Source organism: Lepisosteus oculatus, chromosome 5 (assembly GCF_040954835.1).
Source record: "Lepisosteus oculatus isolate fLepOcu1 chromosome 5, fLepOcu1.hap2, whole genome shotgun sequence".
Lineage (NCBI taxonomy): Eukaryota > Metazoa > Chordata > Actinopteri > Semionotiformes > Lepisosteidae > Lepisosteus > Lepisosteus oculatus.
In genome coordinates this window covers 9,764,969-9,792,869 of record NC_090700.1, presented here as the reverse complement: position 1 = coordinate 9,792,869, position 27,901 = coordinate 9,764,969, and the positions used below count along the sequence as shown (strand labels likewise).

The 27,901-nt window shown below is 40.8% G+C and overlaps 1 protein-coding gene across 2 annotated transcripts in view; it reads right to left on the bottom strand.

Moving 5' to 3' along the window:
• Positions 1-27,901, bottom strand: part of LOC102691268 (F-BAR and double SH3 domains protein 2) — an 83,102-nt gene that overhangs the window by 51,472 nt on the left and 3,729 nt on the right. For both annotated transcript variants that reach the window (XM_015341477.2, XM_015341478.2), the window contains exon 3: positions 13,356-13,401. In XM_015341477.2, the coding sequence (XP_015196963.2) occupies positions 13,356-13,401 (46 nt within the window). The remainder of the gene's footprint in view (positions 1-13,355; positions 13,402-27,901) is intronic.

Sequence of the window (27,901 nt, the reverse complement as noted above, 5' to 3'; positions counted from 1 at the left end):
TTTTTTATTTTTTTTCTCTTCCTGGGGATATGAACACATGTTTTTGGTTTTTCTCTTCCCTTTTTTGTTTTCATTCCCACACTCCTTCCCCTTTTAATATTCATGAGGGCTATGATACACAAAGGGCAGTATAAAGCTATAAAGCTATGTAAGCAAGAGCCAGTAAATACAGCACGCAGACACACACACACACGCACACACACTCGCACACAGACACGTGCAGGCATGCACCCAGGCGCACAAAGAAACAGACGAGACGAGAGCACTTGCACACAGGGCAACTGTGATCGATACCCATAGGCAGCACAAAAGGGAGCACACGGATATACACGCACCCACAGAAAAATAAGGGGGGAAAAAAATGAGAAACAGCCCAAGTTCGTCAAACCTTGAAAGGGCGAGATAGAGAAGAGAGGGATCAGAGTGAGACAGGAGCCAGGGGTTGGGGAGGAACACACAAAAGGGAGATCTTATTATGACATTCTAATATGGTAACATTAATTGACTGATGGATTTCCCTTTCTTTAATATTTAATCAAGTTATTCATTAAAGTAATGGCACAGAAGAACACATCATGCTCTACAAAGGCTAAGTTCATTTGTTCTGGACAGGTGGCCAAGCTGCCTCTCGCGGCTGCCTCAGAAAAGCCCGCCCACAATAGCACTAAAGACGATTATGCAAATGCGGGCCTTTCCTAGCAATTTTCCCAGGAAGGGGAGAAGGGCTCAGTGTGGAAGAGGTAATTGTTCCTCAGCCATGTGGAAAAACAAACCGAGGAAGACGGTTTCTTTTCTCCCTCCCTCTCTCTCGCTGGAAGGGCCGGGGTGGGATACTGGAAACGCGGGACGGGTAGCCCGGAGCCGTAGCCCCAGAGCTGCCAGGAGAGGGTGGGGGGTTGTTGGGGGGGGGGGGGTGGTGAGTACAAACAGAGCAGTGATGTCTGGCCGCGGTCTGTTAGGTCGGGAAGCCGCCACCTTGCGAGAGGTCAAAGCAGCGCCTCTGAGAACACGTACAGTACAGCGAGGAATCAAGGGCCAGGGCGAGATTCTGTCTGAATGCTTTCAAATGAAGGACGTGTGCCCGGGAGGAAGAGAACCGCCGCGTCTGCTGCTGTGACAGAGATGTCCCAAGGGGGACGACAAAGCCACACATGTCTTAGATGCGCTCGGTGTTACTGTAAAACGCAGCGATCCCCCATTGTTGTCAATCAGAAAACTGGATCACCTGAAATCTGTTACGCCCTCCTCCCTCCACTCAAACACACAAGTGAAATGGATTAGGGAGGATCTTACCAAATTCTTGATTAAATCTCTGTGCTGTGGAACTTAACGCATCTAAACATAAAAACATACATCTTTCCCTCTGAAGTAGCATTTTTATATACACTTTGGTATAATAAAGCCAATATTTATACCACTAATACATACCATGCAAAACAAAGTCACTATCAAATAAGATGTCTTTCGTTACTTACTCATTTAGTAACAGAGAGTTTTAAAAATAAGTCAGACCCTGGCTTACTGAAAACAAACCCTGATTTGATTGATCTTTTCATTATTTACAATAACTTCAATCTGGAGATATGAATGCGGTTCAGGAAATGAAGTTGTTAAGTAAATAATATGGAAAAATGGCATGTAATCAATCAATTTTACCACATGCTTTATGTGAAGAACTTAGCTTTAACACATTATTTACTGTGCTCAGCTTTTTGGGGGTTGAATGCCAATCTTAAACACATTTGAAATGGATACCTGGAGTCCTATTTTTAATTTCAATAATTAAAAGAATTCAAATCAAAACTGAATGCAAGTGACTCACGGCTTACTGTAGAAAACAACACTGTCTTCAGGAAAAAAGAAAGACCGAATTATACACCTGGCTTTTCCTTTCACTGTAAAGAGCCTGTGGGTTTCATGTCAAGTGTATGCAAATATGAGCAGAGCCACACAAACCCTAATAAAATCAACAGTCACTTAACAGTGCAATGAGACACAAACTACCTAGACATCGATTGATATTTAACCAAATTTCCTCCACAATAAAATTAAATTATTTCCTGCATACTACTTCTGAACTCAAGACAGTTGCAAAACCAAATGTGCTCTGTTCCCTCCTTAAGGTGACTGCGAATAAACTTTGTTTTTGCTTTATAAAAAAATACATCTGGATGTCTTCTCCTTTCCAACCAAAAATTAATGTCACTGGCTATTTATCCTACCATTTAACCCACTCTAAGAAGATTTAGTGATGAGTTTTGATTTAAAAAAAACTGGAATAGAGTACGCAACAGCGCAGATCCGCACTTCTCTGAAAACTTCACAGCAGGTACAGTAATTTGTGTTTTGTTGTTGCCTCTTATTGCTGGATTGGATTTAACTGCATTCAGGAAAGTAAAGAACTCTTAGAACAAGTGAAATCACTTTTTCTGTTTCCTCACTTCAGCCACTCCAAAAAAACTGTTTAGAAAAACATTAAAAGTAAAAAAACAACAACACTGTAGCAAACAAAGAGCACCAAACACAACAAAACTTTCAGAAATTCCAGGGCAGGACTCCTAACCAGAGAAAACGAAATGCTCCATTGGCAACTTCAGACAATTTAGATGGTTTTGTCTAAACCATCATCTCATCATTCAGCTTTGGAATTATGATGGTTCATCACAAGCTCACAATTTATGCGGCTACTATGTACTGATGCATTTTGTTGCCCACTTGCAATTGTTTACACCTGCAGATCACAAGTCTTCAGAACACTTTCAGCTTGTCACATGAAACATCCCCATGAAACAGACTTTCGAAGTCAAGTTTTGCCTTAAGACATTCTCTATATTGCGTAGCACATGGGTGAGAACAACTGAAAAGTTGAAACTTTGAGAAAACTAAGTTTGAAGCTTGGCAAAGACGCTCAGAAGACAAGCCAGCAATTTTTTTTTGCAAAGACAAAAGTCAATTTGGGAGGGAATGCAGCACAACGTGAAAAAGAAGCTTCACCCTGGGCCACCACTGAGCCTTTTTTTCCCAGAGCCAGGACTCACGGGGGATATTTTAATGTATCACATTCTTTGAACGATAATTAAAGTTATGCAGCTGAGGTTGAACTAATTACCCTCCTCCTCAGTCAGTTCTGGGTCTGCCCTCTGGTCGAGGGAATCTGAAGCATCTCAGATCCAGATTCTTTCTTGCCCCAGTACAACGTCTAACATACTGTGAAATTGCTACAACACATGCTGCTGAAACGCTATTGCTTTGACTAACTGCGCACTTTTGGGGTGTATACGGTCCAAAAGAAATCCAGCTCTGTGAAAACACCACGAAAGTGGATGCTGGAGAGTGACGTCGGTGAACTTTAAAATAGATTTTTATTCAAGGAAAATCCGAAATGAGCTAACGTGAACGTTTATGTTACGAATAAAACGGCAAATTATAACGACGAGTTCGTTTTTCTCTTAAAACGGCAGTTTTTATTTCCCTAGAGGACCGACTCGGTCTTTCCTCGACCGAGCCGAGCCCTCTCGTGGGAGAGTTCCGCTCAGCACACTCGGTCTACCCGCCTGGAAACGAGACACACACTTGATGAATGGGGCAAAGCGTGGTGACCCGGCGGGTTAACATTTAACTCACTTCTGCGATTGTCTCCCGGTCTTTTACTCTAATGGAGAGTCATTTATCAGGGTCCTAGACCTGTTCCCAGCACTGGGCTGAGCGGCGCGAGTGGAAAGAAAAAAACAACAACCCGAACCGAACAACAAAAGCTGCATTCTACGATTTTATTAACGCAGTATGGAGCAGCTCGTGAAAGACAATGAGTGAAATGAGCATGAAGTGCACAATCCGAATATTTAAAAACAGACGTGAAAACATTCAAGAAATCTAGCATGTAATAGGACCGCAGTCCAGTACAGGAGATAAATGTTTTGTTAAGAAAACCAGCCATATACAGACTAATCTTCATTGTTTAAATGTGTCCTTAATCATGTGGCCTATGATCCATCTCTTGTGCCAAAACAAAATCAACAGCAAAAGCAACAACAATGAATGCTATGTCCTCTTTAACACTTGTTTTGACAGCTGGGACAGTGTTTTGCGAGCCCTCCTCAATCTTCTTTAGCTAAAGCCGGATCATCACCTTTTCAACGATTCGAAAACAAACGCGCCATCTTCCATTCGTATTCAAAACATGCAGGAGAGGTCTGGGGCTGGGCTTCAGCCTGTGGTAAGGCCTTCATTCCCAGCCTGTGGAAAAGCTGCCCCAGCCTCAACCGTACACACTGTCCAGTAGCAACCCTGTTCTGCCTGCCGACTCTACAATGGTCATGCTGGCACTCTCTGAAACACATACCCCATCTGAAATAAAAACCTTATGCAGAATATTCCCTGGAAGTCTGGGCCTTTTAGATCAGCACAGCCTGCTAAAAGAATTCTTATCGCCGGTTACGCTGTACACACAGAGTGAAGGAGAAATAGTTTGATTACTTTTGTTTTTATTACCCGAACCTGAATGAAAATTTACCGAATGCAATCTATGCAATTTTAACAGATTATAGTATGAAAGTCAAAATAAGCAAACACGTCCCTAAAGAGTAATACAGAGCAACGCAGGAGACATTACATAACAAATTGTTATGTAAGTAATACATTTCAGTGACTCTTCCTCTTAAAAATACATTGGCCTCCTCCCTTTTCATAAACAGACTTTATTGCCTTATTTTCTTTGTGTCACACTGACTTTTTTTTTTAAAGACTTCACTTCAACAGGGCTTTAAAATGTTGTTGGTGCCCATCGGATCAAAGACGTACACGAAAAGGAAGAGAGGAAAAACAGCCCTGAGCCCCTGAGTGTAAGACGACCTTTAACCTGTCCCCTGCCAGGCAGATGAAGGGACTGCTTCGTTACTGTAGCCCCACGGAGAATGAAAAATAATCCAGTGAGGCACTCCTTGAAGAATGTATACTGCTACTACTATTAATAATAATAATAATCCTTACACTTATATAGCGCTTTTCTGGACACTCCACTCAAAGCGCTGTACAGGTAATGGTTACTCCCCTGCACCACCAATGTGCAGCACTCACCAGTACGCTCACCAAACACCAGCTCTCAGTGGGGAGGAGAGCAGAGTGATGAAGCCAGTTCAGAGATGGGGATTATTAGGAGGCCATGGCTGGTAAAGTGCAAAAGGCCAGGAGGAAGTTTTGCCAGGACACCGGGGTAACACGTGTACTCTATTCGAGAAACGCATCCGTGTACTCGTGGATATTCTCCTTCCAGAGCTGCAGCATAGGAATTGTGCTGCTGATGCAGAGGCATGCCATTGTCTGCTGCCTGACAGGTTCTGCGGGGGGGGGTTGAGTGCTGGAGACTGGGGGAGGAATAGGCAATAGGTTTAAGGCAGCTTCTCCAGTCAAAGCCACAGACTGTGTGCTAGATTTCCACTGTGCCAGACAGAGATTTTGGAAAAAGCATCCTAATCCTGGAAGATCAAAAAAAAAATAAAAGCAAACAAAATCACAGGCTCCTTAATATCAGCTCCCATTCCCCTGCTGTATTGTGAGGAAGAACACAAATCAACCATTTTACGTACACAATCTATACACAATGCTAACTTTATTACAAATGTTGCTTAGCTTTTACACCATCAAAATGTAAATCTCTTATCTCTGCCTCTCACTCACTCTATCAAATGCAAGGCATTACACGCAGAGATGGCTTGTAGTTCTGCTGGGTGGCACAGAGAAACAAAGCTCAAAGCACCGAACAGCACGGCGCTGGCATGTATGTGACATTAGCGCCTTCGCAGGTGAAAGAAACAGGAGCTCAGGCATGCAGAAAAAGGCTTAGGGAGGCAGGCACAGCGCAGAGGAGAAACGGAAGAAAACTGCCTTGGAATTGATTAGTGAAAACCCTGGCTGTATCCCAAAGGCAGCCTAACTGAAAGGTTAGGCACTTCTTAGTCAGCCGTGGGGAAACTTTACTTATCAGAAAACTGTGGGGCACACACAAGGCTGCAGTGCAAAAGAAAAATCAAAGGCTCATAAGGTTTGGGAGCTGTGCTTTTCCCACTCGGATGGTCTGCTCACTCCTGAGCCAACAGGCTGTATAGCTTCATGTCTTGAATCCCGCCTTCAAAGAAGTGCTTCTGCAAAACAAATCTCAGCTTTAAAAGATAAAGACTTCCACTCTCCCATCAAAGACCTTCGATATATACAGCAGCTCTGGAAAAGACAATCCAAATCACCAGCTTAGGGCTTGTAACAACCATGAGGCTTGTCCGTACCTGAGCTTTATCAGGGTAGAGGTAGCTTCAGCTGAGGGAATCGATATTTAACTATCAACATGGTTGCGATAATTGATATATTATCCATACACTGGATTTTACTGGCTTTTTTCTTCACTGTCTGCTGTGATTATACACAAAAGCTTTAATAGTTCTATACTATATATTTAGAAGAATGGTCCTTTAAAATAAACATAAAAAACATCAGTGAAACTTGGGGTTAAGGCTGCTGGCGCCTATAGATGGAATATAGCCAAATAGACCCACACGATGTGAATCATGCAACCAGAAACTACAATACGTCAAGTCCCACAGTGCATCATGAACTCAACATGAACTCATACATGGATAATGGCATTAAGCTGACTTTCAAATTAGATGCACTTTAAAATCCACATTGTTTTCAATTCAGCCGGTCTGTAAACAGCTACTGAATTGCGAACATCCTTTTGCAGGAGAATGCGTGAAAAATGAAAAGCCAAAAAAAAAAAAGGTAATTTTTTGTTGAATTGTCCAATTCAAAACTGACATTTGTGATGCAGAAGTCATGTGTTGAAACCTGGGTCCTGTCACTACTACCCTGCAACTGGGACGCCCCATGCTTTGGGACACAACTGTCTCCACACTAGCAAGGACAGACATACAAGCAGTCAACTAGGGCTCTCTTGGCTTTAAACAAAACGTCCACAGACTTGTAGCGTCATCAGGGAAGGACAAGCTTCTTTTCCACTTGGCTCTGCCCCTCCTGTACATTCTTGTAAAGCCTGCAGCGTGTCAAAAGACAACCGGGAGGAAGGCAAACTGACAACTCTAATGCAAGGAAAAAAGTTGACCCTGTTTGCAGTTTGTTTCCAAACCTGGGATCTCAGCAATTACTGAGCTCATTACATCAGACTTCTATAAAACAGCTTGCTGAACAGTACGTGAAGACTGAGCTGACAGGTGTCCGTTAAGTCAGGCAAAGGGCACTCAATTACAACAGCTTTCGTTTTATGTAAATTTAAAATGAAGGCTACACTGTATACTACCCACTCTTACCATTTTTTGCCTGTGGACAATGGGCGTAGAATGCAAATTATCTGATTTTTCAAAACCTGCAGAACAGAAACAAATTGAATACAGACCCTGGTTTTCCTGGAGAAAACGTGTGAACAGATGGCCAGAAACTAGCCTTTTCCAGATATTTGAGATTATGTAAAATATTGCAGTGAAGAAATCAAGGTTAAAACATTGTGACAATCCTTGAAGAAGTTCTGATGGGATGGAACAGCTTATCCAGAAGTTCAGAGGCTTATTTCTTACATTACTGTAAGGTTTAATAGTTCTTTACTATATATTTAGAAGAAAAGTCCTTTCAAATAAACATAACAAACATCAATACAACCTGGGGTTAAGGCTGCCGGCACCTATAGATGGAACATAACCAAACAGACCCACACAATGTGAATCATGCAACCAGAAACTACAATACCCCAAGCCACACAGTGAATCATGAACTCAACAACACCTCAAACTCACAGCAACCCGCGTTAAAGAGCAGCCCTGCTTGTTTGAAACATCTCCAGGGACTCTAATGACAAACAAATGCTTAAAATGTATTAAGTGGCATTTAGAGTACATAAAGTGAATCTGTTATGCCTCATTTTCGAACTACATAGACCTAACAACGATCTGATAATGTTACTTGAGCAAGAACTGACAAAGCATTCTCAAAGAATGACAAAAAAAAACGGAACTCTACAAACAACAAACACTGAGACGTAGATGCTAAAGAGCTGCGTATGTACAGTACACAAAAAAAAACGCGATCTTAATTTTAGCTTCCTACTCATCACCGAAAGATTTGCTTTTTCATTGGTGTAGAAGTTGCTTTGTTTTACTTGTAAACTTGCAAGAAAGACAGTTTTTCTTTTTTTGTTTTTTCTGCGACGCCGGCCTGTGATACACAAGAGGACAGTGTTTGACTTTTCTGGATCTATAGCAATGGAGCTACCTCTGTCTGACGGCTGCTGTCGTACTGGTAACTTCAGACCTGACCCAGGCCGAACAACAAACAGCTCTTTCCGTAACCCCCCGCCGCCGGATCCCACAGTGAGGGTCTGAACCCACAAACCCCCTGGAATCAGAAGCATCTCTGTTAGCCAGGATGCCATAAAACAATGTTTATTTGTGTGAACAGCTGCAGAGCTGGGGACTCGGGCAAGAGCACGGAGTCACATAAAAGATTAGAAAAGGGGGGAAAAAAATCCTAAGGTGGGGGGGATGGCTGTGAAAAAAGGGGAAATTGTATTATTTAAAAGCAATGCAGCAGGCAAAAGGATGTCACTGTTAACATAATTGTTGATGTAACCTGTAGGGAACGAACACACACGGTAGAATAAAAAAGCAAAGAACCTTCACACGTGCAAACACCCACAGCACTGAAACACAGCCATCTTGAAATATCCATATATATTAATTCATTAAATTGAAAACGAGGCCGAGATATGAAGTCAAGCTGCTGCTCTGTGGCTTCATTGTTCAGCTGCCTCTCCACATGCAATTAATTTGGAGCTTCGGATTCTTTGGCGTTTTGACCACAAAACGTGCCCATCAGTTTGCAGCACATCAGTTACTGGGTTCTATTGATCTCAAACGTAAAACTCTTCCTTATTCTACACAGAAGGTGATAATTCAACATGCTGCCCTTTAACTGTTAAAGCCTTCCCATTTTGGCAACAGCTGAATGCGACATCATGATTCTGTTAAGGTGACGGTATTCTCAAACCTGGTCTGAACCAGTGTTTCCAGAGGATTATTTTGTTAAATAAACCAGATTAAGAAATAATCATTATTTTGGAAAAAGCTCTCGGAATTAGAATGCAGGAGTGCGAGTCACTAACTTTCCCTTTCACGTCCTTTACGGAACATGAGAAAAGGGTAGTGGTGGTGGTGGGGGGGGGGGGGGGTATATTATTCAGCAAAAAAAAACAGATACAGTACAAACAGTGCAGCTTCTATGAAATGCAAACGAAATGGACAAATATAAAAATTGCCTCACTAATTATTCTTATCTGCCACCAGCCTGAAGCCGTGCTCTCTGCCAAAGGCTGGGTTTAAAACTATAGTCAACAATCAGAGAAATCTACAGCATTCACTGAAGTCCCAACCTGCCTCACTTATTAAGACAGAAATAGCAAACCATTGGAGCCAGACGATGTCACACTTGACTGGGGCTATTCTTGGACCTAGACACAGCAAGCAAACAAAATGGCTGGACTAAACGAAACCGCCCTGCCTGGCATCAGCTGGAAAAACCACAAAACTCCAACACCTAGCACAATCAACAGGGAGAGCTTTATTTAGGATCTTTCCAGAACAACGAAAGGTTTTAGTTAAAAAAAAGTCCCCGATGGCCACCTCACAGAACCAATTCTTGATTTTTATTTTTATTTGGAGAGTGTGGGTACTGTAATGATACACTGACAAGGCAGCTAACTCAGAGCCGTCTGGACAGGCAAACAACCCCAACTTTGTATTTCTCAACATAAAAACTTAAATGTAATTTAAATACAAGATTTTCAAATTAAACTAAAACCACAAAGTCAGTTGCTTTTTAATAACTGGGTCAAGTTGAGTTGAAACAATGTCAATAAAGATGTTTATACATTATTGCAATATACAGTGGGACATCACAACAGCAAAAAAACAAACAAAACAAACACCAACAATTAATCCAATTGCAGGAAAGGCTGAAGTGGACGGGAGATGTTTTAAAAAGGTCTGGGTGCTTTTTCAGGTGGATTGGTACAAACACCTTTCACGTTTTCATAGAGTATTTTCAAATCCAGCTTTGGCAGATTTGGTGACCTGCTAAATCCTGCCAGATTTGCCTGAAGCATCTCAAGTCCATTCAACAGGTGGAGATATCTGGGTACTTCAAGTCAGACACTGGAAATCGTGGGCACTGAGTTTCCCTCTTGTCCTTGCGGGGGATGGCATGCCCAGGACCAAGACTGGACAATGAGAGAAAGACGTGGAAGCTTTCACACAGTCCCAGCTCTAAGGATGGATACAGGTGTTCAGTGCATGGCTTTGTCAAACTTTTCCGATTAAAGGGGCAGGGTGAGAATGTGAGATCGACTCCTTGTGAAAGCTAGCTGCATTCCACATTTGAGATCATCAGCCAGATAAGAAGTAGTTCAGTCAGAAAGTAACTGTAAAAGTAAAAGTTCCCGCCATTTTTCTGGGTCAACGCTTCTTAACGACTAATCGTTACGGGATTCTATATGAATATTTTAAGAACACCTCCAAAAAGAAGCTGGGCAGCTTAATTTTACGGAGCCGAAAGTTTCAAGTCTGTTTTCTAAAAAATGCGGCCCATTCTTTTCTGGGCACCCTCGGTACAATCGCGCGCACGCTAAGGGGCTCCCGCTGGTAATTCCCCCGCTACAAAAAAGAGGAGATCACTGAACGTTAACGGCAGGGGCACAACATTAAGCCAAGGTTAACTATCTTCGCTCATCGGGGATTAGAAAACATTCCTAATGGCAAGACAGAAGACACTTACCTCAACCGCTAATACGCAGCTTTTATGCAAGTGTGAGGCTACTTAAAGCTTTTATGTTTTTCATCCAATTAACGTATCTAACGGCACTGTGGTAGCAACCAATCCAGCTAACTTTGCCCTGCTGGTCTTCAACTGGACGTCGGCCAGAGTTCTTTAGGAAGTATTTCTGTATCTACTAGAAGGCGATGCCAAGGTAGGCAAAGGCTGAAAGGCCCTATTTGCCGTTGCTGTATCACTGCGCACACTTCCTGCCTGTGGTTGGCATGCCCCTGTGGAAATGAACTGCAGCAGCTTGACAAAGTGGAAGTCTGGCCATGGGAATGTTTGCTGAAGGATGACTGAGGCCCCCGACTCCCAGCAGCAGGATGAGAGAACTGCAGGATTTAAAGGTTTTATTGATGAACAGCTCAACTGTTCCACCAAGTTTTAAATAACTTTGCACATGGAAATGAGAGACCAGCTGCTGCCACAAACAAATTGGTGATGGGGTCTGTATTCGGGTTGTGTGCCAGATCTCCAAGATAAATCTTGCAGAATTTATACTACCTCAAAACGCTGAACCGCCTTTGTACTACGGAAAAGTATTTAGTCTAGAAATTGAGTAATTGACCTTTGCAATAACTAGTTCTGGCAGCACAGCAGCAAGTACATTTTTCTATTTTTTAGAGCTGCCGAGCGCAAAACCATCTGAACCCAAATCTCTCTTCAAAGAGAAAAGTAAAAGAACCACTGACCCAAAGCAGGGTTCATGTGAGGATCACATTTATTATGTGGCAGTGAACAGACCGGTGAGCTGCAGCAAAGGAGATCCAAACTTTGGTTTCAGCAACCCAGATTCAAGATTGAACAAAAAAATGTCCAGTGTAAATGCAGTAAAACCTGCACAAGTAAGGTCATGTACATGTACAGGATAATGCATATCTGAAGTAAAAAAAAATACTGGAATTCAACAGATGCAGGAGATGAGACAGAATTATGATTAAGTATGCCCACACAAGAATTTAAGGAATCAAACTGTAAGTTAAATTTTGTGACAGTAACACAGAATAAAAGAAACTGGTAAATATCAGACTATACTAAGCTGCACATAAAAGTGTGCATAGCTGCAATGTTTTGTATTTGTGTTACACATAATGAAGAAAAGCTCTTCCAAAAAGGCTTCTGAAAAGCAAGCACAAGCACTGCTGTATAAACGTCTGCTAGTTCAAACGCTTTGTCACAAAGGCCACCTCCATTTAAAAAAATAAGTATTTTAAATGGTTACTGTCGATCTGTACATCTATATTTGGAATCTACTGTATATGTGGAAACTCAGAGCAAAGTACGGAACAGTAGCCCTGGAGTTTCATTTCTATTAAAACATGGAAAACCCTGGCATCTGAAACAATAAAACAATATGTAATGTACTGAATACAACATTGTTGCATATTGTGAATTACAGGAAGTAAAGTGTTTTCCAAAAATTACAACACAAACAACAGCTTTTGTAGTAAAAGGGAGCAAACTGTACTAAAATCTCATCTAAGGAACAAACATCCCCAGAGTTGTCCGACTTAAACACAATACTCTGATCCCAATACTCCTCAGTGTATATGGAATATTACCTGAATTTCACAAATGTACTGGAATAATCTGACTCGAGACTGCCCAATTTAAAAAAAAACACATTAAGAATCAGATATTCAGGTAGTGCCCCCTCTGCCAAGAGAGCCATATTAGGACCAAGATGCGTAACCAACCTCTTTCCTAACTCTAAGACACTGCAGCACTGCTGGTGGACTGTGCTGAGTCACAGGGAAGGCAAACTCAGGCTCCACATCCTGATGTCACCCTGCTCTTGCCCTTGCCCTGCTGTTGTGTGCCTGTCTCTCCCATTGCAAAGCTCTGGAGTGTGGCACACTGCATCGATTCCAGATTCGTCACAGGTGAAACTGCTGACTCATCGTCTCATGCAGGACTAGGATTAATTCATGCAGGCCGTGTGGCTGAGATTTTGCTTCAGATATTCAATATTAATTCAGTGCGAATCTCAGTTTATATCCCCATTTTTTATGAAAATTGTATATTTCTTAGACTACACTTAGAAATCGAGATGCAGCAAACTATATCTTATTACCTCGCTACCATTAAATTATGTACACATGCATAAATGTGTTCATATATTACAAATTCTTATTTTTTTCTTTAATAAGTACATGGACAAACTGTGCATTTGATAAATAATTGCTAGCCAAATTAAAGCATTCAGCCTATCTGCAACATCATACCCAGAAAGACATTTAAATTGCTGTATAATTCAATCTGAAGCAGCTAAATTTCATGCATACAATACAACAGGTAACTGAAGAATTGCCTTCCTGGTCTGATTTTGAGATTAACACCCCCTTCATTTAAATCTGTGTACTGCACCCTTTGCAAAAACAAATTACCCAACGGTAAGTGTTCCAATAGATGTCAAATTAGGAACTCACTTATAATGTTTAGCAATGCAAGGTGGTGATTTAAAAAAATGGAATCACACAACATACCTGTGCATAGTCCTTCTCTATGGCAGACTTCTTTTGGCTGAAAGTTCTGTACAAGAGAAAAAGAAACAACTTAGAACTGGAGCCATAACAAAATATACCACAGTATGTGAGAACAAAATATTTCCTTCGTTAGTACCACACACCGTTTGAAGGCTTTTTAAATAACTATTTTACTCTGCTTGTCAACCTTCTGTTCTTCACCACTCTACATCAGAAGAACAGGTCAGCATTTAGTTTCTTTGCTATTTGGAGGTATACAGAACGTTTAGCTTGCTTGCTAAGGGGCATAGTATTGAGGGTTACTCATGACTAAAAGAGAGATTATTTCTCCTACGTTGAATAGTTTGCCAAAGCAAACCAAGCATGCAATGATTCCTCTAGGGGCTCTGCTGTTTGGCAAGACAACAGCCCTGCAATGAAAGCCAGCCTGAACCGTGCTGACCCCAAGAGCTGAGTCAGGCTCAGCCTGTTTATGTAACAGCTCAGCTACTGACCCAATGGACAGGTCCACCTGAACAGTCAGAACACGCACGAGATCCACGTCAGGAAGAAAAGAGTTCTCCAGGGAAAGTATCCTTCTGTGATGGAATTCACGTGGAAAAAAGGTTTAAAGGTATATCCTGTGGCACAGGCTGGTGGGGTGAGGCATTTTGACTTCTACAGTGTGTTGGGGATGGAAGGTGCTGTTCGAACTGGCATCCCCCATAATCACTGTCTTCTGTTCCTGCCAGCTGCTCGCAAAACACGTGTAGCATTCTCTCGTGAACATCTGCGCCCGGCCCAGGGTGCGTATCTTTATACATCAACTTTTTTATTTCTTTCCAAAAAGCAATTGGCTTAAACCTCCCTCAGATAACTGCTTTAAGCACATTCTAAAACCTCTCCCTGCTGTTCAGGCAGGGCAGTTCTTGTTATGGGCCTGCCTGACTGTAACACAAGTCTTCAGACAAAGAGTGAATTTTTCCCCATGGCTCAGCCCACATCTGTGTGATGCCTGATCTGCTGACTGTTATGTAATACATGACTTACTGCAAATCCCTGAGCTTTGCCAGATTTCTTTACCAACTTCCAGCAAGCTTTAATGAGTGCCGTTAGGAAGGACTGTGTGCAGGCACGCCCACCTAATACATTCCTATGTTAAGGTTACATTATCTTCAATAATAAGTAATTCTGTGAGAACATTAAACCTTCACATCGTAAATGTATAAAGTGGTTTGGCAAATGACATGACATTAAACCTTGCTTTTTGACTGTTGCTTGATTCCTGGTCAGCACTGACCTTTTTGTTTCATGATACAGAAATATGGAACATAAACTGTATAAAACCATCTGTGGACGAAAGACGGCACTTATAAATAACTTCACCCAAGAGTGATATCGACTGCCTTCCTGAAAGAGAGGATGTTGAAAACTACATCTGTCTGAGATGTCAACTAAATGAATCTGAGGACAAAATTGATCCCCTGTCACTTGCAAACATTTTTATCCACACAGATTTATGCATACTTAAAACCAAAGGTTAGAGGGCTTTATCACTCTGCACGCTAAATACCTGAAGAAGGCTCTACAGCCAAAAAGTTTGTGTATGTCACTTTTCTTTCTTTCCAGCATGGAATCATCTTTGACCATATTAAAAAAAGATCACTTTTCTCTTAATTTTTACAGTCATAAAAGTGAACTCATAAGTTTCCAGTAGTCTAAATGTCGCAGAACGTTTTTACATTTGATTGCCGAGCGATATACAAGAATGTGAACTTTACAACACATAGAAAGATCAAGTCTTCAGATTTCTCCCAGGGGCCCAGCTTCTTCCTGTGCGGTAGTGATGGTGGTGTTGGGGGTATGCGTACAGGTGTGTGAAGAATTCAGTCTTGAGAGGATTTCCCCACACTTCAATTAAAGCAGAACAAGAAAGCAAAAAAAATCCCTTTTTTACGGACTCTGGGGCTATTTTTCAGTTGATTGACCACATTTGTTTCCTGCCAGATTGCAGAGGTAAAAAAAAATTCCACATCAGCAAAGCAAAAAACAAAAGTACACTCACACAGACCTGATTAAAAAAATAACATCTTTTCTGATTTAAATGTATTTCTTTACCGTTCAAAACTCGCATTGGCATTTGTCATAAGTTAAAGCCACATACTAAAAGACTTAGAATACTTATTACAACATGGAAATCACAGTAAAAATGATGAGGTGTAGATCAGCAAGTCATGAAATATCCTATGTATTACTGCATTGTATTCCCAGCTCCCAAAAATCGGAAAACTGTTGCTCTGCAACAAGCAATTAACCACCTTGTAGCCTGATCTCTGTGGATTTTGGAAATTAAGCAAGGCTGGACCTGGACAGTACTGGGATGTCGACTTCTCAGGAAAACCAGGTCACTCCTGTAAGCACACTTCTCTCACACACAATAGCCCAGTATGGTGACAAGGGACAATAGGCCAGAAGAGGTACCATCCTTCAGATAAGAAGTTAAACAAGGTTCTGATCCGGTCATTAAAGATCCCATGGCACTGTTCAGAAGAAAAGGGTTTTAGCTAGGAGTTTCGGCTTGTACAATCCAGCCTCCCTAAACATCCCCTGTAATCCAATTTGTGTAGTAACTTCTCCCTTCTCTACCTGATCAGTTCTGTTGTGGGGCTGCAGCCAAATGTGAACCAAGTACAGCTGCACTTCTTCAGCAGTAGATGAATTGGTCCTGTGTCTACAGTATATGTGAAGGAGCCTTTGAGAGGAAAAGTGCAAAGCGAACGCAACTGATTAATAAACTATTAATTACTGTGCAGCGTCTCCTTGTCTGTCCAGGGATCTTGCTGCTCTCTGGCTCCCACATCCTGTATAACTCATCTCTGAAGAGCACAGTCCAGCACCATCAGATCAGTAAGGCCGCAGAAATACTTTCCCTTATGACCCTGCTCTCTCATTTCAGCTTCACAGGAAACTGAGTCACACGGGTCAAAGGTCAAAGGTCACCACAGATTCTAAGCAGCAGGATTCCAAAGTTGTCTTGTTTTGTTTCTGAAGAGCCTCTTGCACTGATCTTTTGATGATATGAAATGTATTATTAAAAGGAAGCCAAAACAGCAGAAGCTATGTAAAAAGCACAAGAGATATGAAAATCCAGGTAAAGTGTTTTTTTTTTTTTTTTACAGGCACTTGGGGAAATTTATTTTCTTGTTAAAACTGTGCAAGTAAAAACTACTGTTGATGCTTTGGAACCTGTCCAAGATAGAGGGAAGATAATGATACTTAAATCTATAATTGCAGGGGCTTGCTAATTACTAGCCAGGCATTCAGCTAGCAGAAAAGACAGCATTATCTTTTCCTTTTATTAGGACAACCCACATTTAAAGTGCTTAAAAAACACAATTGCTTTTTTTTTTCCTCTCTCCTCAAAGAGTGTGAGCAGACCTCCACTATTTACAGTACAATCGCATCCAACAACAGCTCACACCTCATACCTAAATCTAAAACCAAAGCCCACTCTCTCAGATAGACACTCACTCACAAAATGGGAAGAAGTTTAATATAATACAGCAGCTTGGGTGGCATGATAAAATCTTTAATACTTGTTAACTTTTCTTCATGAATCAAAGCATACATTAAACCTATTGCAATTATCTACAAACTGAGAATATTGGCTCTTCCCAGATCCATATGCAGGGGTGCAGAAAATATGAATTCAGCAGTTTGTATTACATTTTTCACTTCTTTGTGGCATCATTCTCTGCCACTGTCAAGGGAGCAACAAGCTTGCTTTTTTGGTTTGTGCTACATTTGAACTTTTTATTGACATGTGGCCAAAGCAACTCATCCCTATTTGCTTTCTAAAACATTCTTGCTATGAAGTATGCTTTGTGTGTCTATATGCTTTCAGTGAATGCACCAGCGGGATTTGACAGATGCCAGATTACATAAAAAGACTCAAGGACAACAATGCTGTCACTAAAAACGAAAAAAGGAAAGAAAAGTAGGTCACAAGGGACTTCATAAGAGAAGAGAGACAATGAATTTATCCTTTGATTTATTCTGCTATATAATCCTCTAACACTGTTGGGAGGAGGAAGCGGAGACAGGTGATGTCTAGTGCCAACTGAGCCAGTGAGCTCTCTACTTATTTCAAAGTACAGGATGCAATATAACAAGGGCCATCTTTCATTACGACTTCCTGTGAAATCTGTAACAGTTCGTGTTTCTAAACCTTTGCTCTAACAGGAAGTATGCGATATCTACCTGTTTATAAAAAAAACACAGGGAGCATAGCAGGAACAAACAATATAAATTAAATGCTGAAGTGCAAAACACAAAAATGATAAGAAAAAGTTGAACAATGCATAAAGAGAAATATTTGAGCCGTACTACAGCACCTGTACAGTCCCTGACTCGAATATAAAGTATACACTCACTGAAACAGATAACAGCCAATTATGTTCTAAGTTTGATATTTAATCATTTTCAAAAAAGCAGTGGGTGTTAACAATTCCAGTAGTACACACAAAAGTAAATAAAACTTAATCACATTTCGCAAGATATGCAAGAGAAAGTAGTGCGTGTTCTCTTTTCCTAGAGCTCCGACTTGGCATACTGACAAATTCATCAGGCACGATCATTCAGAAAGTCCACATACAACACAGAGAACAGGATATACTGTAGAAACACAGCTGCACAGTGGTGTATCAATTAAAGTAAAATGAATAGTTTCAGCTCCCAAAACACGGGGGAGAAATATTAATAAAAAGCGAGGAACTCAGTACTACACAGCAATCTACCGATCCACTGAAAACTCTGGATCAGTAACGAACGACCTGTCACTTACTGTAACTTGTTTTGAATCAGCTTAAATTACACTGTCTGACAGTGAGTGTCTATTCTCCCAGTCCAGGCATTTGCATGGAGTGAGATCATATAGTTGCTCACTAATGCATCAAAACACAAGTAGGTCATGTTGGTCCTACTTGTTGGCTTAAAATAAGTCATAAGAAGTGGCAAACACTGAATTATGTATTCACATTACCACATGAACCTGTTACTGTTTTAAGTTATCTTTTACTGTATACAGTCTGACAAATACATTTACAAAACAGATTTGGTAAGCTTGAAAAAAAGGATAAAACTGATTTAACATTTTTCAAGTGGTACTTAAGCATTGTTCACCATTAAAGCATTTCAGAACACTTAAAAAATAAATAGAATATTAAGAACCAACTACATAGCTGACTAATTATACATGCGAGGCATATACAGTATATTTAGCAAACCACTAACACCATAAAGCAGATGAGTGTCAGGTTTTAATGAGAGGCCTTTTTGCTGTTTGCTGCTTCCTTAGAAAAAAATGGCTAGATTCACAAGATTTAACTTTGCTTATTGTTTTGCTCTAAAACCATATGGGAAGTCTATAGCTTTTTTCTTAATTCTACAACAATAAAAGGTCAAAGTGAATGTCATGCCACAGAGATGGTACTCTTTCAATGCAGCTGCTCACTGGAAAACAAGCCTCTTCCCTCATTTCTCACTTGTTATTTGAGGTTATCTGGTGGGATTTGCAATATTTTGGAAACAAGTGTCTATGACAGACCATTGTCTCCCACCTGGTACTTTGCTTCCTGAACAGTTATTTTTTTTAGACCACTGTGGTTCAAACAGTCTTGGAACCAACTAGCAATTTTCAGGGCTTTTTGACTCTTCTCACGGTGATTGAGAAATAAACACAGATTTGGATTTTTTTATAGCTAAACCAGTACCAGAAGGGGGAAAAAGAATAATAAAGCACAGAGATAAGATGACAGAAAAGGCCGGCAGAAAGACAAAGAAACAAAAGTGAAACAAAGTTGGGAGACCAGAACTGAAAAACCACTCGAGTCAGGTTTACTACAGAATGTCTTTTACTGGATCCCCTCACCTAGACAGGGTAGCTTTTAAGACATATTTGATGTCCCCTTAAGGTACAAAACCCTTTTTTCCATTTTTCAGATACATGTTCTGTAGCAGACAGTGTTACCGCCTTCATTGTTTCTGAAAGAGGGAAGGATAAATCATTTTTGTGGGCTCTTATAACTGTAATAATTTAGGCTAAATCTTATTTTGTATTGGAGAGGCCAGGGGTAAGAGGGCCATGTCATTCTTCAGTTTAAAGAGTTTTCCACCGAAACAACAAGTTACTGGCAATTATTTTATTTTCATGGCAGAGTTGAAAAGAATGGAAAAGGGTACCTTGTTGCAGTTGACAACAGTGCACTATCATTTGGGAACGCCCCTCACTCCAGTTTACAGAGATGAACATATCCAGTGCTAACTGGCTGCCTGTTCTCATGCCCCATTCATTACTGCCCTACTGCCACTGAACCACAACAGTCACAAAGCCACAATCTCTATGACCAAGTGTGTGCAGAAACATCCCTGGGAAAACGCCGGCTAAGCGGATCTCTAGACAGGACAAACTCCATTCACCTAAATATACAGTACTGCATATAGTTCTGCTTCCAGATGTCAGCAGCAGAAATAACGACAGCAGGTCAGCTTAAACTGAGAAGAAAATCTTTGATTAAGTTAAAATGATGCTGCGTTAGACATATACGCGTGTCCCAGTTCACATCAGGCTTGCAATCGTAGAGCTGACCAGAATCATTTATTTTTATTTCATAACCAGGAGCAAGTGAAGCTCAGCTCACACTGACAGGAATATAGTTCTTACTCTCCTCGACACTGCTTCCAAGGGGAACTAAGAATCAGTTCCTGAAAAGTATAGGAGGAAGACAAGTGTTCCAGATAATACGTGACAATGACAGGACCTGTCGTGGAAAACCAACTGCACCACAAGACAGCCACTGCCTGGGGGCTGTGTGCTGTACCTATACGGGCTCTGGCGAACAGAAACAGACTCAACACTGCTTTAGCAACCCTTTTATGTCAACAGTCATCTGGGATCTCTGCTGGGTCCAGTCTCCGAACGGCACACTAACATTCGTATTCATACTTTTGCGGGCACCTTCCATTGACACGCGATCCATTTTATACAGTTCCACATGGAACTCTACATGGGGTGAAAGCAGAGCCCCAGCATTTTTTTTTATCAGTTTTAGAATTTAAAAGCAGCTGTGGTTGCTAAAGAAGTTATTTAGATTGTGGGGACGTTCCCTCATCATATGTTTGCAAGGACAAAATAGGGAGAAAAATTGGCCTCAGAATTTTGGTAATAATACCTGTCAACACCCACACATACCAGAAACCCTGGAATCACCAGAGTCTTCCAGCTATACGCCAGTGAGATAGTAAAACACCCCAGAACCGTAGTATTCACTGTGGCTAGTACATTTTTGGAAAAAAAAAGAAGTGTCTTGATTCTCAGACTATTTGCAAGACTGATGTTTTCTTTGCAGTGTTACGTCAACATTATTTTCAGACAATTGTCTCATCAGACATCCCAAATAAGGTGCTAGGCTATGCTATCATATCTATAAATAAAAAAAGACAGTAATACCTACATAGAAACACAATAATAAAAGATATCTCGCATCATCGGCCATTATGCAGCGCAAACCATGCCAACGCAGGTTTGATAGATCTCAATTTAACTGATGCAGAGGCTAGCAAAACAGCACTTCATTTCTCCTGCGCGGCTCATTCTTGGAGACTGGCCAGCACCGAAATTAAGTGTCATTTGGCTAAATTCCCCTCCAATCAAATTAGTCGGGTATGCTGGTGTTTTTTAATTTTATTACGATATAAACAATGATCGCTGTTACGCTGTCTCTGTTTCTCACCTACAAGCAAGATGGTTCCTGTCTTTTATGCGCCTCATCGGTGGAAACATTTTATATATACATTTAGATTAATTTGTTAAAAAAAAATTGTCTGCTTTTACTCCAGATTCTAACATACGTATATTACATACATAATCATGCAAAACCTAGGATCACAACACACTTAATTTTATCTGCACAAATGGTCAGAGTAAAGCAAATCTGTGTGTGCCTGGGAATCAGGCAAGAACAAGACCATTCTAGAAAACAACAGCACCTTTATGAAAAACTCTGGCTTTTTTATCCACCTCTCACCTTCCCACAGAACAAGCTTCTCTGCTCAAGAAGGCCATAGTAATTTATTTCTGGTAAGGGGCACAGCAACACAAAGCCTTTGCTGAAAGAATACGGCACAAGGCAGGACAATACCCTGGATGGGACACCCGTCGATCCCCGGGCACTCATACACAAGCATACAGGATCCATTTAGAAACACCCATTGAGCTATCTATCTAACCCAGAATACCTGGAGAAAACCCACATGGACTTGGGAAGAACATGTGATCTCTGTACAGAACACAGTCCTGTCTGGCCTCACACACAGAACTCAAGAGCTGCAAGACAGAAGCACTAAGTGCCAATGCCACTGTGCCAAACTTAAAGCCATATTCTGTGTTTTAATTTCTTCATTTAAATAGTCATATATTAATTACAATAATCAATTATATAATTATTAAATTATAATAGAATGATTTATTAATTTTGTGGGAACACATCGGGTGTTTATTCACAAATGAAGACCCTGTTATTTCAGTTTTATTTAACAGGGGGAAACATCAACCTGAGCTACTGTTTGAGTTATCCTTCATCAAGAAACACGCAGTACCAACAATGCCACACAGTCCCGTCTCTCATCATATAGGCTATTCAGATTACGTTATTATGCTTTTCTTTAATTTGCAATGAAGAAGGCTAACGAGATGACTGTGATTATTAGTCAAAACTAGAAAGAGTACACTTACGTTTCCCATCATTGATGAAAACAACGATCACTTTGAGATGATCAATGAGAGAGAGCCCGACAAAAAATAATCAAGAGTCCAGAATTTCTATAAATATCCAGAGAAAAAGAATACTCATAATGTAGAGCTCTCTAAAGCTTTGGACCACAAAAAAACCGATGCAAAAGGCTAGCCCTACTTCTGTACTAAGCACTGTGCTTTCAAGTGCTGACCTCTGTGTGCTTCGGTGTCAAAAGTTCAAGTAGGGGCTTCAGTCTTGGGCAGGTTTCAGTAATGCAGACTTGCTGGGGAGGAGGCACTGGGGGATGGGGTGCTCTTGAACCTTGGCTATTATTTTCATATTGGGCATCCTGACACTGCCAGAACTCCGAAATGTGCTGTATGCCCGAGAATGTGTCTTGTTCTGGAGAGACTTAACAGCAGAGATTTATAGCTGTTCCAGCGCTCTCTCTCCCAGCTGTAAAGGGAAGGAGTGGGATTCAGGAGACTTTGTGAATAGCACTAATACAGTTTGTTAGGATCTACAGCATTTATAAATAAACAATAAAATGAAGACAGGGGCATTTTGGAGAACACCAGGGTTGTTTAAATGATTAAGAAACAATCCACATTTTCTTTCTTCTCCCAATTTTGACTTGAAGTTTGGTTTATGGTTCCTTTAATCCATATCTGTAGTGTGTGAACAGTTACACCTGTCACATAAAACATTTAACAAACAAGCCTACAGATTTGGAGAAATAAAGCTTATAAAATAGTAAACATCTTGCTTGGTAACACAGATGCACCTGACTTACTACAACCACTGTATGTTATTAGTCCTCAATTTATGTCATTGTTGTTGAAGAAAGTCAATTTAACTTGGGATCCAGAAAGAAAGGTGAGGGACACAAAGTTTCTTTTTATCACGAAGCTGGACATCTAACTTCAAAATGGAAAACTTGAAAAGAATTCCCTGTAGTCACCAAGACAGACTCCTACACTTGAGAGACTTGTAAGGTAATGCATTCTCAGAGAATTCTGAGGAGAGATTTCCAGCTGAGCAGAGCTACAGATATTACCTCGGGACCCCAGGGAACAGGCTTTTAGTTTCGGGCCAAGCTGACCAGCCTTGAGAGGAACATTTCAAAAAAGAACTGCAGCCAAGCAGTACCATTCTGCTCACAGTTCTGCAGCGCCTGCTGAACACGGAATTAAAGCCACACACTTGCTCTCTCCAGATTGCGGAGACAGCATAGAAGCGTGCAATTCAAATAAGGGAAGAGGATTGGGGATCAGTGAATTCTCCCATCAATCAATCAGGTTTTTTAACTGGATATCAACGAAGAAAAACACTTTATTAACTTAGGCACCCGCTTCTTTTTGTCTCCCAGATAGTAGTAACTTAAGAGGCTCACTGACTTTTTCAAGACCAAGCAAAGTTCACATCTACAGAGACCACTTACTGTAGAAAGTGACCTTTGACGGTGGGGCATTACAGAACCAGTTGCCTCCACACTTTAAAACCGGACGTGTTTGCTGTCGCTGTCCATCTTAACGTAACTTCACATGCACTGACGTGTATCTTTTATTTTTTGCCCAAACAAACTCATTTAAACGGGAATACCACGGCAAGTTTCAACCGAGCTGAGCGAAAACGTGTCCTTGGGAGGCACAAAAGCAAGAACGCGCTAATCATAGGGAAAACATCCCGTGGAGTAAATTTCCATACAGGAATTCAGATAGGTTCTCATTCCTTGATCTGTGATTGGCCGATTGAATGTTTGCTCTCAAAACACACTGGTGTTCAAAACACTTTCACCTTTCCAGAAAGATACTAATACTATCTAAAGCACGCTACTCATAGCTAGATTAAATACGCTTCAAAGGCTGAATTTTAATGTGTAATGGACCTGTAAATATTAAACAGAAGGTGTCTGGGAGGGGAGACGTAGTGTGATTTACAGAGCTGAACACCCAGATGCAGGTGTGTCCACTATTAATAGCATTCAAGTGATTAAATTAGAACATCCCACCTCACAAGTTCCAAAGAGATTACATCACGCATGTGCCTAGTGAAAGCTTCCAGGTGAGCCGAAGAGCTCAAACTCATTCCCAGGAAACATCTGTGAACCGAAGGAGCTCGCTCCAGAGACGTGCACAGCAAATAATAATAAAGAACTTTCAGAATTTGACAGGCATAATGATGAAAGTGACCATGGTAAATTATTTTAATGATTTCTGACCTTAAAGTTCTTTTTTTCCCCGCACTGGGGAACGCTATGTGACACCATATGCCATTATCATGTTACTTCATAAACATAGCGGGTGTCCTGTATCAAAAGAATCAGCAAAAAAAGGGAAAACCATCCTTTTGTTTTCCCACTTCTTGTTTTAAGAGATTTCAGCTGTTCCAGTGTGAAGTTCGTATAGAGGAAACTGCCCTGTATCTTGTCTCCTTCAAGGAAAGAAGTCAGAGGATGTTTACATCCCCACTGCAGAGATTTCCATAGAGGAATGAAAATAAACTTGACTTGCTACAAGATCAACTTTCACAGAGAATACCCTGAAGGACAGAACTGTATAAGGCAGAGCAGTAATTGGACACCAGAGGCATTGTAATCACAACCAAATTAAAAAAAAATGAGAATAACATTTTTGGGCATTGCTCTTTTAAAATAATTTATTTTACCTGGGAATATAAAAGAGAAATGTTCCATGGGGTTGTCAAATTGACTGACCCCCCTGTATTTCAATGGTCTCAAAACAATGACATATGTGGCAGAAGAAGTCCAGGGTAAACCAGCATGGCATAAAGCATGTTCCTCCTCTTAACTCCTAAACACAGAGCAGGACATCCTGTAACTTTAGTGTATATTTGAACAATTTTGCCTTTCAGTATTTTTAGCTACCTTCACCCTGAGAGGAGAGGGGGCAGGTATCATCCACTTTGTAACAGCTATTACAATGCCAAAGTCCCTGCACTGGGGGCACAGCACTATAAAAACAGAAAGATCACCCTAGTCCCCACCGCTAAATAGCGGTACAACCTAACCAATACTTTATACTGTCTGTATATAACTAATACTGTACAATATACTGTATGGCATACCACCAGTTCCCAATCATATTGTAAATATTTCTAGTATTATTCTGAATATGGTTAAGACAATAATACAGATTATGACTGCGATGAGTCTGATCAGGATTGGTCAGAACTATCTTAGGCCATATCAGCCTGATATCCCTTGTCCTCAGGATCAATGCAGAATGAAAATGTGATGCATCTAGCTCCTTCAAAACGTTGGTCTTTAAACAAGAATCCTAGAAGTCATGTAAACTATGGAATTCTTTCAGAATGCCTGTATTTTGAGAAAAATCCCTATTGAACAAATCAAGAAGGTCATATTTTTTTATTTCCTGTGCTACGACTTCTGATATCAGGGCATTCACATTTTTCTGAAGGGCAGAAATGTGCTTTTTGAATATTTCCGGGCACTCTTCAAGCTAACCAAAAGCAAGCTTTTACTGGTACACACCTGTGACTTGCTGAAGGAAGATCTGCAGGATTATGTTTTTATCTCATCCGTTGCCACAAATCTTCTATATTCTCAAGTCCATTGCATCGCTTCTTCCTTTCTTATCTTTCCAGCCTTAAAGGGCGAGACATCACTTAGACAAACCATTAGCTGCTGTTTTCATTCTGTTTCCAGTCTTCAGCTGAAACAGCCACTGACTGTGCCTTTAACACACCTACTGTAGCTGCTTTCACTGCGCAATTGCAGGGTCTGCTGTAGCTGCAGTGACACTGCATTATCTTCTGCTAAAAAGACACCCCACCAAAGAGCACAAAAGACAAGGCACGGCTCTGATTGACTGGCCAGGGCGCTGATCTGAAAGTGACCTCTCACAGACCCTCATGGTTTAATGCAGGCTGAGGATTAATTAGGTAAATGTGTACAGAGCTGCTTTGGAGATTCAAGTGTAAAATATCCGTGTTGGGAAAAGAATCCGTCTTAAGGGGTTAAGTCTCCATGATGATATGGAGCCCATTATTAATAATAAAGGAATATTTCGCAGATAAATTCATGTGCGTATTAAAATATGCAAACAATATTTTCTTTTTACATTTCAGAATACCTCAATTTCCATTTTGGACTGAATATAGCAACTAAATATTAAAGGGATCACACAATGGATCCCTGTTAATATTAAACTCCCTCCTAATTGCCCCACATTAAAAATGTCTTCACATTACCATTCTCACTTTTATTTTCAAGTATTTTCTGTGACGGCACCTTTTAAATTATGTTTCTTGCAGCAAAGACAATGGCAATCATATTTTATTTGCTAGCCTAGGGCAATTCCTGCTGAAAGGTGAATACTTCATACTTCCTACAGACAAATAAAATGCATAACATAGGATGTTATTTCCAAAATAACAGGGTTATCACATTTAAATAAGTCTATTACAAGCTCTTGGAAATTATCTGCATTTCAGCAAAGTGCCTAAATACAGTTCTTCAACAAGAGACAGGGGAGTATCAGGAATTACAATTACTCCTTGACAAACAAGAATAAAAAAAACTTTCAGGTCTGGATTTATCCTCTCTGTGGAGGACAAAGTCTCCCTGGTACTCCCCGGATTTAAAAAAAATCAGACAGCATTTATGGAGTCGGTTGTCTTTAGGGAATCCTATAGATGGTGTTGCTAAGCAATTTACAGAACAGCACTCTGACTTTGCAATCTGGTCTCTCGGCAGCTTGTTTAGCTGTATTCATGTCTCTAGGACACATCCCAAAATCGGCCATCTCCTCCAGTCAAAACACTCCGTGATCCCTACAAACGGATCGCGCTCCTACACTTTATGGGCAGAACACCGGCATTTTTATTTTCCTTCGAGCGATGAACACAAAAAAGAAAAAGGTTACAGGGGGATTGAAATTGCTGCAAGGAATTAAAAAAACAAAACAATGCATAGTTGAAAACAATCCAGTCGGTTTCTGTAGCTCCTGCTAGCTGTGCAAAGAACCCCAAACCATTATCACAAATGTAATGCGTTCATTTAACTGGTGTTCAAATATATATGGAAGAAAATGCATCACTCATCTCTTTCCCACCACAGTGCTTCTGACACTTGCACAGTGTGATATTCCTCACACTCAGGAAAATACCTTAAAGCCGGGCTTTAGCTACAGTATATCAGAACTCTCACACCAAGCTTGGCACCATTCACACGTAATGGAACTGATGCCCAGCCTCCAGCTCTTCAAACCCTATAGCCTTCCTACTGAAGGGTTAATATTGAACAGAAGTGCGATTCAGGCTGCTGGACAAAAAAAAAAAGGCCCCTTCAATATATAATCGATTCTCCCATCGATCAAAAAGAAATGTGCACGAGAAAAAGTGTGAAACGTTCACTGTCACAGGCCTGCTTGGTGACGGCTTACCACCACCAGCTGTCCCACTGCTTTCCAACGATAAAGCATATTCCGTATCTCACATAAAACAGAATTCCGACCTCACTTAACATCAAGGCTATTGTGTAATCCGACATCCTTTTGACGAGAATCACCAAATTGTGCGGGCTGCCTCCACAGCGTTGCAACATACTACAGAGTAAAATGAGATCCTAGCTGGTATGTCAAGTATCTTTCTATTACATGCCTCACACTTTCATTAGGGGGGGAAAAAAAGGAAAATATTTGCACGGCATTAGTTCCAGTTATGGCTTCCAGCTGTGTCAGACCTCATAAGGCCCAGAGCAGGATATCCAAGAGGAAATTCCTTCGTCACATC